At 45.2% G+C, this 19069-nt stretch overlaps 1 protein-coding gene across 1 annotated transcript in view; it reads right to left on the bottom strand.

Moving 5' to 3' along the window:
* Positions 1-13756, bottom strand: part of dally (division abnormally delayed protein) — a 468368-nt gene extending 454612 nt beyond the window's left edge. Inside the window, exon 1 of the mRNA XM_085950910.1 lies at positions 13457-13756. Within this exon, the coding sequence (XP_085807036.1) occupies positions 13457-13634 (178 nt within the window). The 5' untranslated portion in view covers positions 13635-13756. The remainder of the gene's footprint in view (positions 1-13456) is intronic.
* Positions 13757-19069: the final 5313 nt, after the last annotated feature.

The raw sequence follows: 19069 nt of genomic DNA, 5'->3' as shown, positions 1-19069 counted from the left end.
CGCGGATGAAATGGCTAAGTCACTGCCTGACACTTCGCCTAACTGTCAGATTGACAGTAGGTATAGGGGTGTAGGTATCAACCGGTAGGTATTATGGACCTCGGCGAGTACCTCCCCTCAAGTCCCTCGAAGACTTGTATGGCGAAATGTGAGAAAATTTATACCGCCGACCGTCGCAGGTTCGGGGTAGTAAGAGCAGAAAACGACTGATGCTGGATTCTAAAATCACGGGTTTTTATACAGATCTGACCGATTTCATCCCCTTGTCCAACGTTTCGGGGGGTGCGAAAATCTGTAACGGTTTCACTATGAAGATTGGCGGAAATCGTGCCGTGGCCGATTATCCGCAACATCCATGTGAAAACCGGTCACGCCAAATTATAGGTCTTAGGCGGCACCTCCTGATGGGCGGAACCGCCCTCGCGTCACTTACGTTTTTCTGGTACCTCCTGGTACTGAGAGTACGTACCTTCAGAAGCAGTAGCGCCCTGTTTCTGGCCCAGCCAAGCGAAAAATGTACGTACGAAGGAGTGCTTGGTATCAACGGCTTCGTCGTCAAATTGCCTATCGATACAGCACACCCCCCGTGTGGTGACATTCCTCATGGCTGAGGGAGGACCGTCACAGAGGCGGCCGGCCCCGTGGGCTCTAGCGGCGTGACGGTGCCTCTCACTCAGAAACAAGGGCACTCCTGAGTTAGCCTGGATGGTAAGGCTTCATATGCCAGTGGTCAAATTGGCATATTCGTGGCACCAAGCCTACGATAGCGCATACCAATCCTTCGGCCAACTACCGTTGGAGGGCCAATCTTTGAGGCACTCCGACGGCCTGAATACCTCCTCGACGTTGGTCTCAGAATATGAAATCGGTAGGTCATTAATTTATTTATAACATGAAAGTTTAATATTAATTGATATCTAGAGGGAACGTTACTTAAATTGAATATATCTGCGTGCCTGTCGCGCAATCTTTCCTACCTTAACATCTAATACAGCTCGGTGTCGCCACCGGCACATACTTACGACTAGTTGACGGATGTTATTCCGTCAACCAGACATATAGGCAGCAATAATTGTTTAGTACATACTCATACTTCGCCGATCAAAGATTTCCCGCGCCTTATTCCAGTACGCGGTCTCCTTGATCGACCAAAATCATCGATCCGATTCTCCCGTCGCGCGTGAGCGTGACGCCGTCATATACGCGAGCGAGAGGGGCTCTGTCTCTGCAGAGTGGCAAATCGGATCGCGAAATCGGTTTCAAACACGTACGACAGAGACGCCGTCGTACGTCAGAGCAGGAAAGCTGCCGGAATACCGATTCGGAAACGCCGCGCGCGGAACAGCCGTAGCTATTACAAATCGAATTTTAGTATGGAAATTGATTACGCGGGATCGTGATTGAAATCGGATCGATGGTTGCCCTACGTGTTGCTATACTTTGTGATTGCACATATGTGCAAATGGAAGTTTTCGCAACAGGACCTATGAGCATATGTTAACAATCATTGCGCCTCGTACGTGCGATGCGTGGTGACATCGAGCTATTACAATACAACTTAATTACCTTATTTACTATGTACTATAACGCCCATCCATAAGTCTCCTTTTATTATTCTCATTAGTCCTTGCATGTTGTTACATTATTTTATCTATTACATCACAATTTATATTTCATATTTACACTTACAATTCAGATCATATTTTCCATCCTATTTAATTTAATTATCCCCTTATCTAAACATATTTAATTCAAATTTTTATCCTATACTTTATTACCTATTACCTATACTCATGGTCAGTGACCGACTTATTCATCCGCAGTTCACCCTGAGAAGTCGTGGGACCTGTCAGAGCAAACTGCGGGACTTATACACATGAAATATGTCGCATGCTTTTGTTCGGCCTTGCCGGGGTCGTCATCCTTACGCCGGTGGCGCATTGACTACCAGGGTCAGACCGAGCGGCTGGGGAGCACTACTCCTTATGGGAGCGCCCCCCACAGGGGCGGAAAAATCAGTGCGTGACAAATCCCCCCAACCAAAGCAAAACCACCGCCAGGATCTGACCTCAACTAGCCACCGGCCCCCCCTCGGCTCCGCCTCACGAAACAAAACATGCTCAAAAAAAAAATAATGATAAAACGTACAAAAGAAAATACCTAAAATAATTCGTAACACTACGGCATGCACATGACAGTGAGGGGTAATTATGTTTTATATTTATTATTTGCCCAGAGTCGGGTGCAAGAATATGGGAGAAGAAAAACAAAGAGAAATTTTATACAATGCAATTATGGATTAGAGAATAATTCATTCCCGGGCTGCTGGTGACGAAATAGTCTGCCTGTTACCCTCCTGACGAGGAGTGTTGGTCAGGACAAGAGCTTAAGGAAGCATCCTTCCCCCAGTCCTTCGTCAGGGTTGGGCGTACAGGTTTCCCGGTGTGAGCCAGGCAGCCCGTTCTGGGACCTACAGATCATACGCCAGGGAGGTTCCCCCGGTCGTATCCTCGACGTCAGACGTACATATAGGGGTTTATTTACAACACAAGCGAAAAAAAGAAAGGACAAGAATTATACATGCGTGTTAGGGTTTAGTAACAAGACAAAGAAAACAAAAGAATTAATCGCCGTTCCGCTTCCTCCATTCCGACGTGGTGGAACCCAACGTATACCCGTGTGAGCACTCCGCTACCCCGGGCCTCGGTCCCCTTTCTGCGCGCGGTGTCTTTGCTGTCACGTCACGTAAGTGCTTTCAGTTGGAGAGCTTTACTGGGCGAAGGCGTGCACTCCTTCGTCCCATAGCTATTTGCCTTACGTGCGTGACTCTTCTTGCGCGCATCAGGATAGCGGTAGTAAACCACGGCGTATAGCTCGGGACTCCTACCGTACGTCCGCGGACGCCGGGAGAACGGACCCTTTTTGGCGCCGTTTCCCCGTGCGTCCCGCCAAGCGGAACTCTCGTCTGGGAGGCCTTGACCTGAAAGGGGCGTCGTCTAAGACGTCGTCCAACGCGTCCTTTCGGTTTCCAAGGCTCCTGCCGACACCGGGCACCATGGTGCCGTCGTCAGCTTCTGGGTTTTCTGGGGACGCCGGTCTTGGCGACGAGCGTCCCCTCGTATCGTACCCCATCTCCTCTGGGCGATACTCCCCGGATGGCGCGGGGTCGACTATGCCATCCACGCCATCCCCTCCTTGGGTTTCCCCAATCTCATCGTCCGTTTCGAAGTCGACTCCTCGCACTTCGTCTTCCGCTGTTGGGATATGCGACGGTCCGACCGGTTCGGTACCGTCACCCAAGATCGCGGAAGTGACGTCCGGTGGCGCTGGGGGCGTCACCGAATCGTCTGCCCTCTCGTCAGTTACCTCGGCTCCCGTGGCCACAGGAGGCAGATAACGTCGGAGTTGATCGACGTGGAATTTATAGGGCCTGCCACGTCGATTCACAAAGTATTGTGTTTGACCAACTTTCATTATGACCGTGTGTGGTCCACTCCATTTTGCATCTAGGCCGGCGCATGCGCCTGGCCTCTTCTTCGGGTGCTCCTTCGTATACACCCGGTCACCTGTCTCGAACGTCAGCGGACCGGTGGTCGGCTCGGTACCTCGCCTTCTGAAGTACGCCGCTTGGTTGGCCGATACCGCCGCGTTCATCTCTTCCCTATCTAACCGGACCTCATCGTCGAGTTCTGTCCGCAGTGGGTTGCTGAAGTGTCCCGGTCGGCAGATCGGGAACCCCCATAGCACTTCCGCGGGCGAAAACCCAGTCGCGGCGTTCCTCCGGCATCGGAGATCGTACATAATGTCCGGAACGTGCAGATCCCATTTGTCATGGTCATTGCTCGCTAGACGGACACGGAGACCCTTTTTGATCTCCTGGTTTCGGCGTTCGGTGGGGTTACAGCGCGGCATATAAATCGCCGTTGTCCAATGCTTTATTCCCCATTTTTCCAAAGCCATACGCCACCTGGGATGATCAAATTGAGTCCCGTTATCCGTCAGAATCGCTCGCGGATAACCATAACGTTTCAGGATCTGATTTTCCACATATGGTAAGATCGCCGACACCGTCGCGGATCGCATCACGAAGGCTTCCACCCATCGGGAGAACATGTCAGTCATCACAAGCAAATATTTGTTGCGACGACTGGTCGTTGGGTATGGTCCCATCAAATCTAACGCCAGGATCTCCCATGGCCTCACTGCTTCCATATGCGACGTCTGAGGTGCCGGAGGTTGCGGGGCAGCCCTCTTCCGAGTGGCGCACACCTCGCAACTACGGACGTATCTTTCGACGTCACGCCGTCTCTTCTTCCAGTGATACCACTCCTTTATAGAGCGGTCGGTTTCCGCGGCACCTGGGTGCCCGCTCTGGTCGTGGTATACTCTCATCACGTCTTCCCTTGTGCCGGCTGGTACGACTAGCTGCGGATCCATCCGACTGCTAATCCTTACCAGCATTCCGTCCCTTACGGCTAGTCCGGCGGGTCGTCTTCCCGCATTGTCGGGAGAATTGAAAAGCGCGACTGTCGCCATAGTGCGTGGGTCGGTCTTCTGCTTCTCAATTACTTCCTCCCGGATGTTTACCATGACTAGTAACATCGCCGTAGCTTCCGTTCGTCTCGTCGGTGCCTCAATACGGGCGCATTCCTCTTCCGGACTAAGAGTAGCACCCGCTGGTCCTTGCGGAAATCTTGAGAGGTGATCGGCTAGATGGTTCTCACTGCCGGGGCAGTGTTCGATCTCGAAATTGTATTCCGAGAGCAGAATCGCCCACCTAGCGAGCTTACCCTTCTGGTTCTTGGCGGTGTTCAACCACGTCAACGCCTGGTTGTCCGTTATCAATTTAAACTTTCTGTCTTCCAAGTAGCCGCGGTATTTGGTTATACCCCATACGGCGGCCATGGCTTCCAGTTCGTTAATATGATAACGAGCTTCAGTTTCGTTGACGCGCTTGCTCGCATAGGAGATGACATCGCGCCCGCCATCGTCCCGTGGTTGGAACAATACGGCCGCGATGCCATGTCCACTGGCGTCCGTCTGGAGGCAGAAGGGCCTCTCAAAATCGGGTCTAGCCAATCTCAAAGGCTGCTTTAAAGCGTCCTTTATTCGACGAAAGGCGACCTCCGCTTCGTCGTCCCACCGAAATCGCACAGTTGTGCGAAGCAGCTTCGTCAGCGGTACCGCCATCTCAGCAAAACGCGGCACGTATTCTCTGAGCCAGTTACACAGGCCCAGAAAAGCGCGCACATCTCGCCTCGTTTTTGGCACCGCAGCCGATTCCACTTCAGCAAGGTGGTGTTCCTGGGGCTCATTACCCGTCTCCGTGATATGATGACCCAGGTAATCCACAGCTTGCCTTCCAATCTGGCATTTCTTCGGGGCGACCCGCAATTCGTGGAATTGCAATCTTTCGAACACGAGCCTCAAGTGCTGCGCGTGCTCTTCCCAATTATTGCTGTACACAATAATATCGTCGAGGTAGACGAGGCAGATTTTGTTCACCAAACCAATCAGGACCTCTTGCGACATCAGGCGCTGAAATGCTCCCACAGCCTGCTTCAACCCGAATGGGAGGACGCGGAACTGGTAGCAGCCGCCGTCAGCTGTCGCAAAGGCCGTCAAAGGTTTGGTTTCTGGATGTAACTTGAGCTGCCAGTAACCATGGCGGAGATCCAGTGAACTGAATACCTTAGCGGTTCCTAGGTCCTTCAAGGTCTCTAGGATTAACGGTAGCGTAGTCGCCTCGTCCTCCGTCTGCGAATTCAGCCGCCGATAATCCACACAAAACCTTGTAGAACCGTCCTTCTTCGGTACCAGTACCACTGGGCTCAGATATGGACTGGAGCTCGGTTCAATCACTCCGTCTGCCATCATCTGCTCGACGTCTTCCTGTATCTGGCGTTTCTTTTGTTCCGACTGACGGAAGGGACCAAGACGGAACGGAGTGGGGTTCTTCAGGAAGACCCTCACTTCCGTTGTTCGACACAAGGGGCCGGTCTCTGCAAAACGGTCCGCGTAGTCCTCCAAGACTTTCGTCAAGGCGACGCGGGCCGAATCGGGGATTCCGGGCGCTAGTTCCGCTGTCTGAATCGGACCACCCGGTAAGGGCTTCCGAAGGGTCCTGCTGTACAGCGTCTGTCGCAGGTCGTCACCGTAGTGGATGCAGCGGCGCTTCATGTCGACCACCGCCTGCTGCGCCTCCAGCCAATCCAGTCCGATTAAAAATGGGACATGTAGGTCCTTGACTAGGAGTGCCTGCACCACTATCGGGCTATCCCGTAGGAAGCCCTTTACGGTGACAACCCCTTCGGTACGCAGTGATCCCCCCCCGGCCGTAACTAAAGATTGTGGTTTCCCACGCGGCACTATTTCCTGGAGGCATAGATCACTACGCAGCAAAGTGTGCGTCGCTCCCGTGTCAACGACGGCATCATACTCTTTCTCGTCTCCTTCTATGCGGAAAGGCAGTGTGAGAAGGTGGCCACCCCTTAAAATGGGAGTGGCCCCCCCCCCAGACACTGTATACCCCCGCTGATGCTTCGTCGCCGACTACGGTGGCGTTCCGCACTGCCGACTCGCCATCGAACAGCTTCGCGTCGTCGCCGGTAGTTGTATTTACACTATCTATATTACACGTTTTATTTACAGGGTCATCACTTTTTACAGCACTTATATTATCAACACTTACACTAGCTATATCACACTCAACATTATAACATACATCGTTAATTAAAATACACTTATCACTATTTATTTTACACTTACGATTACTGGTGGCGGTATATGAATTATCGTTACTGACTTTAGGTTTTAGGCGGCCAGTCTCAGCCTTGCAATTCAAACTACGGGTTAGATACGGGGTGCCAGAATCAGCGCTATAACTACTGGGGTTAGTTAACACAGAGGGGCCGCCGCCAACTTTGACGCGACCCGAGCTACTTACTGTTCCGGTTGAGCTCTGCGTGGCTCGTGTGTTGCTGGAGCCTCGCCGGTCGCGTTCACTCGAGACGGACATTCGACACTTACCCTGTCCGTCGTCCACCTCCGTGTTGCTAACATAACCTAATTTTCCTAATTCTATCTTATTATAAAAGGTCATCGACCTGACATGGCCTTTATTGTAACCGGGAGGTGGTGTCCCCCACCGGTTTGACCCGAGGGTCTCGGGGTTCGGGCTCCTTACGTCCCGAACTGAATGGCACATGGTACCAGTGTGCGTACTCGACGCGTTCGCTTCAGGACCCATACTGATGCTGCAGGCATCTGGCAGTGATGCGCCCACATCAGTACCGGTATCCACGACCACTGGTTGTGCTCCCCCCTGGGTAACTGGAACCTGATCAATGTTAACATAATATGTACATAAATTTACGCTACTGGGACCAGATTCAGTCTTATTTGGCACGATGCTACAATTATTGTCTACATTATTATTTTCACTAACACGGTCATTGTTCGATACCGGTTGTGCCTTCGAATCACGAACTATGCCTCGCGTAGGCGTGAGGGGTACGTCTCTACACTTGGCACGGTTCACAATTCGGCTGGGCCCGTTCGGCCGACGTCCTCCTTTGAGCCGACAACGGGCCGTCGGCGGCGGGGTGCGCCCTCAGTCCTGGCGGGACTGCTCCTGACGACGCGGCTCGGGCTCAGCTTGGCGTTGGCCGCTGGCTGCGCGGCGATCGCCACGGTTGCCGCCGCCTCTTCCTCGCCCGCTGTACCCGCCTCGGTTGGTGGGTTCCTGGCGCCTTGGCGCCTCCTCTTCATCGCGGACATCTCGCTGCGCCACGGGCTTCTGATCGGCCCGTGTCCGATCTCTCCAGTTGTCGGCGGCCTGCGGCTTCTTAGGTTCGCTGTCGCCACGGCCACACAGGATGCATGGCGGCGGCGGCTGCTTAGACGACGACTGGTACGCCTGGCGTCTTCCCGCGGGCTCGCCAGGCAGCGGGTGGAGTGTTTTGGCTACGGCTAGCAGCTGTGCCATCGTCCTCCACTGTATGCGATCCACTCGGATCTGATCCGCTTCCGTAAGCAGGAAGTGAAACGTCTGCGCCATCACTTCCGGCTTCATGTCGGGCATCAAGACCGCGGCGAGTTCCGATTTCTGACGCAGGAATGGGTATGGGGCCATCTCCGGCCTCTGCCGTCTCACCATGAGGTCAATCCTTTGTCGCTGCCTGCGAGCAAAGGACTCGAAATGCAGAACGCCGTCCTCCTTGAAGGCCTCCCACGAGTCGGCGGGATCGAAGTCTCGTCCCCAGGCTTTCGCTTCCCCCTCTAGACGGCGTATAGCCTCGGACACTCGGCAGCTGGGCGGGCATTTGGACTCCTTAAAATACACCTCGCACTCTTCCACAAATGTGAGGAACCTCTGCCTTGGGTCCCCCGTGAACTGGGTCTTAAGTTCCGGCTTCGGCGCAAATGGTCTTCGGTCGTCGTCATCAGTGGCCTCTCGCCGTGGCCGGCCACTTTCCACGGTAATATCTGTCCGCGGACTGTCCTCCGGGAAGACCTGGGCGTCCTGAAAATCAGGCGCGCCGAAGATGTCCGACGGTCCGCTGACGGTTGGCTCCTCAGCTGGGCGGGGCATGGCGGTAGGGTAGCTGTCGCTGTCGGTAGAATCGGCTCTGCGCGCTTTGGACCGCGTGTACATGCGAGCCCGTTATAACTTTACGAAGTGTTTTTTTTAACCCGAAAATTTTGCTAAGTGTTTTTAATTTTACGCGAAATTTTTATAAGTATTTTTTTTTTTATTTTAGCACAAAATTTTTCATAAGTGTTTTTCAATAACGAAAATTTTTTCAAAGTCTTTTTATATTCGAAAATCTTTCTAAGTGTTTGTAAATTTACGCGAAATTTTTATAAGTGTTTTTCAATAACGAAAATTTTTGTCTTTTTATATTCGAAAATTTCACTAAGTGTTTTTCAATTTTAACACTAAAATTTTTATAAGTGTTTATACTACGAAAAATTTTTCTAAGTGTTTTTTATATTCGAAGATTTCACTAAGTGTTTTCAATTTTAACACTAAAATTTTTATAAGTGTTTATACCACGAAAAATTTTTCTAAGTGTTTTTATATTCGAAGATTTCACTAAGTGTTTTCAATTTTAACACTAAAATTTTTATAAGTGTTTATACTACGAAAAATTTTTCTAAGTGTTTTTATATTCGAAGATTTCACTAAGTGTTTTCAATTTTAACACTAAAATTTTTATAAGTGTTTATAATTTTTCACAATATATAGTTTTTCGAAATGTCTGAAGTTACACTTATTCGCACTACTCTGCTCTTCCTGTGAGCTTGGTACACAAAATGTTATTTTACCAAAATCGTACTCACTATTTTATTTGTATCTTGATGCTGTAGTGGATCTCAGGGTTTGGGATCCGGCCAGGTTTATGCGACCTGGACAGCACCATTCAGTTGGGCGCCACGATGTAGGCCTCCGAATCCTCGGCTAGCTCCGGGCCTGGAGTGGAGGTACATTCAGTATTGGAAGAGCAGGTAGGCACAATATGATAGTCCAGTGAAAGAATTTTTACTATATTAGAAACAATTTATTAAGTCCCACGATCGTCAAACACAAACAAAAGTTCTAATTATGAAAGTCCGAAACCACAAAATATAAAAAAAAGTCTTATTTATTATATAATAACTAATTATATAAACCAACACATTTATTATTTGATTATTTAAGAGCTAATTTATTTTTTTATCCGTAATCGAGATTGCGCGAGCACGGGGCACTGTGTCGAAAAGGTTGGAAACCCGGTCCAATAAACAAAAATTATAACGCGGATGAAATGGCTAAGTCACTGCCTGACACTTCGCCTAACTGTCAGATTGACAGTAGGTATAGGGGTGTAGGTATCAACCGGTAGGTATTATGGACCTCGGCGAGTACCTCCCCTCAAGTCCCTCGAAGACTTGTATGGCGAAATGTGAGAAAATTTATACCGCCGACCGTCGCAGGTTCGGGGTAGTAAGAGCAGAAAACGACTGATGCTGGATTCTAAAATCACGGGTTTTTATACAGATCTGACCGATTTCATCCCCTTGTCCAACGTTTCGGGGGGTGCGAAAATCTGTAACGGTTTCACTATGAAGATTGGCGGAAATCGTGCCGTGGCCGATTATCCGCAACATCCATGTGAAAACCGGTCACGCCAAATTATAGGTCTTAGGCGGCACCTCCTGATGGGCGGAACCGCCCTCGCGTCACTTACGTTTTTCTGGTACCTCCTGGTACTGAGAGTACGTACCTTCAGAAGCAGTAGCGCCCTGTTTCTGGCCCAGCCAAGCGAAAAATGTACGTACGAAGGAGTGCTTGGTATCAACGGCTTCGTCGTCAAATTGCCTATCGATACAGCACACCCCCCGTGTGGTGACATTCCTCATGGCTGAGGGAGGACCGTCACAGAGGCGGCCGGCCCCGTGGGCTCTAGCGGCGTGACGGTGCCTCTCACTCAGAAACAAGGGCACTCCTGAGTTAGCCTGGATGGTAAGGCTTCATATGCCAGTGGTCAAATTGGCATATTCGTGGCACCAAGCCTACGATAGCGCATACCAATCCTTCGGCCAACTACCGTTGGAGGGCCAATCTTTGAGGCACTCCGACGGCCTGAATACCTCCTCGACGTTGGTCTCAGAATATGAAATCGGTAGGTCATTAATTTATTTATAACATGAAAGTTTAATATTAATTGATATCTAGAGGGAACGTTACTTAAATTGAATATATCTGCGTGCCTGTCGCGCAATCTTTCCTACCTTAACATCTAATACAGCTCGGTGTCGCCACCGGCACATACTTACGACTAGTTGACGGATGTTATTCCGTCAACCAGACATATAGGCAGCAATAATTGTTTAGTACATACTCATACTTCGCCGATCAAAGATTTCCCGCGCCTTATTCCAGTACGCGGTCTCCTTGATCGACCAAAATCATCGATCCGATTCTCCCGTCGCGCGTGAGCGTGACGCCGTCATATACGCGAGCGAGAGGGGCTCTGTCTCTGCAGAGTGGCAAATCGGATCGCGAAATCGGTTTCAAACACGTACGACAGAGACGCCGTCGTACGTCAGAGCAGGAAAGCTGCCGGAATACCGATTCGGAAACGCCGCGCGCGGAACAGCCGTAGCTATTACAAATCGAATTTTAGTATGGAAATTGATTACGCGGGATCGTGATTGAAATCGGATCGATGGTTGCCCTACGTGTTGCTATACTTTGTGATTGCACATATGTGCAAATGGAAGTTTTCGCAACAGGACCTATGAGCATATGTTAACAATCATTGCGCCTCGTACGTGCGATGCGTGGTGACATCGAGCTATTACAATACAACTTAATTACCTTATTTACTATGTACTATAACGCCCATCCATAAGTCTCCTTTTATTATTCTCATTAGTCCTTGCATGTTGTTACATTATTTTATCTATTACATCACAATTTATATTTCATATTTACACTTACAATTCAGATCATATTTTCCATCCTATTTAATTTAATTATCCCCTTATCTAAACATATTTAATTCAAATTTTTATCCTATACTTTATTACCTATTACCTATACTCATGGTCAGTGACCGACTTATTCATCCGCAGTTCACCCTGAGAAGTCGTGGGACCTGTCAGAGCAAACTGCGGGACTTATACACATGAAATATGTCGCATGCTTTTGTTCGGCCTTGCCGGGGTCGTCATCCTTACGCCGGTGGCGCATTGACTACCAGGGTCAGACCGAGCGGCTGGGGAGCACTACTCCTTATGGGAGCGCCCCCCACAGGGGCGGAAAAATCAGTGCGTGACATTAGCCATATGCATAAATAAAGCCTTATCAGTACTAACGTATACAATATGAGAAATATATGAGAAATCTGACCACTTGATTTAATACTTGGCAAGTGGACAATCACTGGACGATTGCAGTCATGCAGTGGTACTTGAAGAGTACAGGGTAGTCCTAAAAATTAATGCGGCGGAAATAGGCAGGTACTTTGCTGCGAAGAACAATAGTAGAGAGTAGGCTGGGGCATTCATCCTGCAGTGGAACGACCACGGACGAGGATGATGACATGTAGACTCTTGGAGGCGGTTACGATCCAGACTATCTCACCATGTGTTATATCCGATCATGTCCGATCCTAATAATATCATATTATGGGCATCCACAGTGGAGGTTTGTATTTACAGATTTTGTTTTTTACGAGAAATGGATGTCAGCCACTTGCTCAACCTATTAGGTCTATACTCTGACTCATACACAAATTGAAAAACAGTGTGTACTTACCAGACCCAGGATTCGATTCGATTCGACGTTATAGGCCGACGCTTAATTCGTGCGGCCATCGTGGGTGTAATGTGTTATTATGGTATATTAAATGTGTAGTTAACTCTGATACCTACAGAGAATACAATAAAAACAAAGTCTTTTTTTTATTTTTTGTTAATTTTACGATATTAGAGTTGTTCATGTTGACATTTGTTTCGGGCTATTAACCCGTCCTCGGAACGGTTTACGATAACAATAATTTTCTGTGTAATTTTATAGTACATACGTATCTGCTCCAAATCGTTTTGTGATCAAGGTCTTGATGAAAAACCGAACCAAAACCTAACACAACCTACTGTAACCCAAAAATAAGTAGGCTTTTGGTTATCTTTCAGTAGGTTGTTAGGTTTTGGTTTGGTTTTTTGACTCAAACTCACACTTGAATAACCAAAATGACGACACGCGCATCTATTATATACACAAGATTGCAATCGAGGGTAGTTTTTCATGTTTGTATTATAATAATTGTAACTACCTATAAGTTAGCCGTCTAAATAGTGAAAACTGTCTATCTCGCTCTAAAATTTAACACAGCCAAGAGAGGTGCTGTAAGATAGCACTTATTATAATTGTTACAATAAGTGCTAATAATTCAATACAAAACTACCCTTGATAGCAGCCGACAGCAGTCTTGTGTATAGAATAGATGCGATGGAATATGTAGTATTGCTATGTGCTAGCGGAGCATAATAACGATTGAAAAGTTAGTAACTTTTAGTATGCCATTGGCACGATCGAATGATAATTCGTGCATTTAGAAAAAATGAAAATAATATTGTCGCAATTGACTTAATAAAATTCTCTTGAAAAACTATTATGTTACTTATATACCTAAATATAATCAGTCCATTGTTTATTTACTATATTATTATCTATTATTGCTAAGACAGTTAAATTTAATTGTTAGTAGGTATGTCAAAATTAGAGCAACACAAAATAATATTATCTAGTGACTAGTCTATGGAAGTGTTCTTTGACATTTGACTTTTTTATGTTGACGTTTTGCATTTTTTGCGGCTGGTTATTGCACTGTTTTTAATAAGTTTTCGAGAAGTTGCAAGCTACGATGCAATTCATACCGTGGTAAACAAATAATTGGTGATTTACCTTTGTCGTGTCCTGCACTAATAAGTGTCCCGTTCCTGGACTCGAAAAAAGACTTCACGCTTCCACAGTCTGTCTCGAGATTTTTGTCTTGAATATTTTCCAAATTCCTGGTCAAAACACTGGGTACACACAACAGGAGAAACACTCTCAGAGCACATCGCGCGATACTGCACTTCATTGTAAATGATTTATTTTCAAAATCCACTGTTTTAATTCACTACAAATATCAGAAAAACCGTGAAAAGAAAAAAACGTAATAAGACGGCGGGTGCGGAGACGACTGACGCGTACGTTCGCGACCGGCATTCGGTGCAGACTGAATGGCTGAGGCTTTTTCATTTTCGCACAGACCGGAATAGCCACCAGATCTCTCGCTCGCACAAATCAGTAGTACTATCATTCTATCTCACGCCGGAAAAGTGTTCATTCAAATCAGTTGAGAATACTGATTCCGATTTCAAAATACCTTTTGAAGTTGTGTTCATTTGATGAAAATTGACAGCTTAAATTGGTATTGTGTATTTCATATTGTAGGTGAGTAAGTTTGTTCTTGTACCAACATCCATATAGGCATATTTATACGCGCGAGTGTATGCGGCGACCAAACATACAATAGAAAAGTGACAACTAACATAAGATGAGTGTTAAAATGTTTTTAAAAGTTATTTTTTCGATATGACATTGTTCACAGGTTAATTTACTATAATCAGTAACAACCCGTGAATGTAAACAAGTCATGCATTGCATAGGGGCTGCACGTTTTAAAGGGCGGCGAATTAAGAAACATACACAAATATTACAAATTTTACCATCCTATCACTGACAGCATATCTGTTGTTGTATTGCACTAGCCATTGTAATAATATATACATAATATTGTAATGGTGATTTATCGCATAGGCAAAATTGTCACAAGGATGTATTCAAACCTGTCAGTGCCACTGACCTCCATGTACCTAAGACCACCACTCTTTGAGATTGGATTTCGTTGAAATGCTCTAACTCTCAGTATAGTGGGTGTCTGTAAATTGGAGATTTTTGATCAGTATGACTATCACATTTAAACACAACACAGTTAACCATCCTCTTTATTTCCTTTAAAAACTATATTTTTCAGCAATACGTACTCACAGTGTTTGCCATAAACGCATCCGTCAAATTAATATTTACCGGCTTCGCGTTCTAAAACTTAACTTCTTTATTAGCATATATTTTAGCATTTTAGAGGTCCGACGCATTGACTGATCTTGAGGACAAATAAATTCACTTCCACAGAATCTACTAAATATCTAAGATTTCTTCCCTAATTTGCTGCCTTTAATCAACGCATGACCGGCATACTCTCAAAGAACGTCACTGAGTTTAACATTGTTGAATAATAGACTGCGGTAAGTATAACGTAAAACGTGGCCGTTTCGAGAACTACAACTTCCCTATCCCTCTCCTCTTCGTTCCCCTCGCCGTGCAATCATTTTTGACGATCGTTATTTGGGCGTGTTGCAAGTTCGTGTGTTTAAACGTGTTAATAATACAAAAAGTGGTAAAGGGAGGATTATAAGTCGTGTTATAACCTATTGTGTAGAAGAAGGAAAAAAATGAGCTCACTGAGCCATAAACAAGGCCGATGGTAGACTCACTGCAATGACAGGTAGATATTCTTTGACATTTCAATGTTTTTATACCATATAATGTAACTAAAAATATCCTGACAGATTGGAAAATACTGTGGTCTGGTATTGTATTCGATATTATGCTGACAATCATTTCAAAATATATTGCAGCGCCACGATGGCGGCGATGACACTTCAAGTTATAATTTTCGCACTTTAATTGCGCGTTTTTTTCTGTGAAATATGTATCTATTTTCAGATGTCTGGTATAATTTTATGACTGCTTCGAACTGTGACGAATCGATTGCATCATTTGCGTCATAGAAAATCGCCGCTGCTATATCCTACGACAAACATCAACGGCTGTAACCCGTGAATAGACACCGTGTTTTTTTTAAATTACTCTTGCGCTCATCTTTTATAAATCATCACATATATGCATAAGATTCTTGGTACTCCTTATTATTCGAGTGGGTGTGTGTGTGTACATGCAGATGCGCCACACGGGTGTGTGCATTGGTATTTCACGAATGCGTAAGTGTGTGTAGACTGGGCTGTTAAAAAGCTCACAAATGAAATAAAAAGCTTCGATTGGCATTCCACATTCCGAACGCACTCTCCCGCCAACTAAATTCAAATTTCGAATGCAACGATATGTTACCAGCGGAGATAGTGTGTACCTAATTCATTTGTCCTACGCAGAAATGTTGCAAACTGCAATAGGTATATAGATTATAGAATAAAGAACCTTCTGAGATTTCCCCGTCATAAACACGCGGTTGCTAAGCAAATCAACGATTTACCTACCTAACAGTGGAGTAGTATAGAGATCGAAATGGCAATACAATGTCTAGATCAGTGGTGACGAACCTACGGCACGCGTTTGAAGAGAAAAACATACCTATAATAATAATAAGTGACAAATCGCATTGTATAAAAAAACAGGTAAATACTCTTCAAGAATAAGCATTACCTTTAATGTAATTATAATAGCATAGGTCGGTCGGCTTTATACGTTACATAATATAATATTACCAATCGCACTAGCCTTATCAGGCGGCGGGGGATGCCGCGCAGCGAACCTCTAATTTTGATCGATTCATCTGAACGTAGCAATTCTGATGTCAATTTGTGCGTAAAGAACCAAACTAATATATATTATAATAAAAAATTTCATGTTTGGCTGCACCAAAAAAGAAACAAAACTTGGTGGAGATAGTAATAGTAATTCTCGCGGACAGTTTCAAAATTGGTCGACCGAAATGTATGGCGTAATTGAAAAAAAGTGACAAAGCTATAATATGTGTGCTTTGTTCTATGAGTGGTATCTAGAACATCATTAAAAAAACTATTTTTCACCATAAAAAACTGCTCGGCACGTCAGACAGTCGAAAAATAGTATTTGGGAAATTTTGCCATGCGTACGCTAAAAGGTTCGCTAACCCTGCTATATATCAATAAGTGGGTTTAATTATTTTTTTATTAATTCACGAACCGGAATGCAATATTTAATGAGACAGATCGATAATGTCGGGGATTTCGCGAACCGGAGCATAATATATTCATATTTATATGTATGCAGGGCTCTAAATGGACCGGAACGCACCGGAGCGCCGTTCCGGTTCATAAAATCCCCGAAATGATCGCTCCGTTTGGTGATGAAAATGATGGCCACGTTTAGTGGACTAACCTCTCACCCATTCATACGCCCACCGATCCCGAGAGGGTTCCAAAAGGTTGAGAACGTTGTGAAAACGGACTTCAGTTTTATGGTTCAGAACCTGAGGAGTGGTGAACACTAGGTTCTGAAAAACTTAACAATGTCAGGTTCGCATCATTCAACCTGAATTGAACAAATCAAATCGCACGGTTGGATTTGGAACCGTTTGGAAGAATGTCCACGGAAACGCTTTTCCGACGTTTGACAGATCGTCATTAGTCTATGAACCGTCCGAATCGGTTTGACGTTTCATGTCAAACCATTTCTGATGGTCCGAGAATGGTTTGATTTTCAATGATATCTACACTGAACCGAACGTCAAATCTCAAACCATTTCCGGTTTACTTTCTACTCATACAATTTGTACGTATATTGTCTATGGTTTAGTTTGATTTGTTCGATTCAGGTTGAATGATACGAACCTGTCATGGCGGCGGACATCGAGCTTAGCAAAATCATCTCGTGTGCCATAGCGTCGCTATAGGATTGGTTTGCTGAATATCCGTTTTTGTCGAAATCGACCTTTTAATGCAGAATGTTGTTTTGTGTCTAAATGAACCAAAACCATCCTTTTATTTAAATTACTTAGTAATAGTAATGAATATACGAGGGTGGGTCAATAAGTCCTTAGAAAAGCCGACAGGTGGCGCGACTAGTACTGTAAGCGGTTTGTTTTCATGCAGCGGCACTACCGATTCAGTATGCTGCGAAGTTTCAATCAGATTGGTCGGGTTGTTGTGTGTTTCTCGTACATTTAAAAAAAAAATTTGCTTGTGGAAAATGGAAAAATGGAAAATGGAGAAAATTGAGTTTAGAGCTGTTATTAAACATTTTAATATAAAAGGGTTAACAGCAAAGGAAATAAAAAATGAGTTGGATTTAGTTCACGGCATATCTGCTCCTTCACTTGCAACTATTTATAACTGGTTAAATGAATTTAAACGTGGTCGTACATCAACAAAGGATGAACCACGCTCAGGACGTCTTGTAGAGGTGACTACACCAGAAATGAACAATAAAATCCACGATATGGTGTTAAGTGACCGAAGATTAAAGTTGAGTGAGATAATTGAGGTTACAGGGATCTCAAAAGGTAGCGTCATTTCTATTTTACATGACAAATTGGGCATGAAAAATATTTCTGCAAGATGGGTGCCGCGTTTGCTCACAGTCGACAATAAACGCAATAGGGTGGTGGCCTCTAAAGCCCTGTTGTCGCTCATGCAACGCAATCCGGATGAATTTTTTCGTCGCTTTGTGACTGTAGATGAAACATGGATACACCACTATACTCCCGAGACGAAAGAACAGTCAAAGCAGTGGATTGCGAAGGCAAACCATGTCCAAAGAAGGTGAAAACCGTAAAATCAGCTGGTAAGGTTATGGCTACTGTATTTTGGGATGCACGTGAAATGATTTTCGTTGACTATTTGGAAAATGGAAAAACAATAACAGGGGATTATTATGCATCTTTATTGGACCAGCTAAAAAACAAAATTGAAGAAAAACGGCCTCATTTAAACAGGAAAAAAATCCTCTTTCATCAGGACAATGCCCGTGTTCACACATGTTTACGATCAATGGCTAAAATTGAAGAATTGAAGTTCGAATTGGTCGACCACCCACCGTATTCGCCAGATTTAGCCCCCAGTGACTTTTTCCTTTTCCCAAACTTAAAAAAATGGCTAAGTGGACAACGTTTTTTTTCAAATGAAGAAGTCATCGATCGGACAAATGCTTATTTTGAGGACCTTCCGAAAACTTATTTTTCTGACGGTTTAAAAAAAATTGAGAAACGTCTAACCAAGTGTATTGAGCTCCAAGGAGATTATGTTGAGAAATAAAAAAAAAATACAAAAATAAAAACTGTTTTAATGCTTTTTTCTAAGGAATTATTGACCCACCCTCGTATCATTCATATGCTGTAAAAACAACAATTTAAATATCTCCACGTAGGTATTTAAATATAGGATTATAAAATATGTTTTTCGTCTCCTGAACATTTGGTCTATTCGGGAAACCAATCCTACAGCGACGATAGGTTTGCCACCACTGATATATAGGATAATTCTATACTATATTAAGTTTAATATAAAGCTTTTCGGACTAATGCAATTCCAATCTCTTTGAACTAATACGATTTTTCGGTTGCCATATGACTTGTATGTCCTAATTTTGCATTCCACAAGCTCAGAGATTATTATTCTATTTCAGCATAGTAGATATAGATATAACAAAAAATCTAATAAACCGATTTTTATATAAAATTACATAAGTAAATAA

Source organism: Rhyacophila brunnea, unplaced genomic scaffold, assembly GCF_057557595.1.
Source record: "Rhyacophila brunnea isolate RB1 unplaced genomic scaffold, BYU_Rbru_1.0 scaffold_24, whole genome shotgun sequence".
Classification (NCBI taxonomy): Eukaryota; Metazoa; Arthropoda; class Insecta; order Trichoptera; family Rhyacophilidae; genus Rhyacophila; species Rhyacophila brunnea.
Note: the sequence above shows the minus strand (reverse complement) of the source record. Positions and strands in the feature narration are given on the sequence as shown.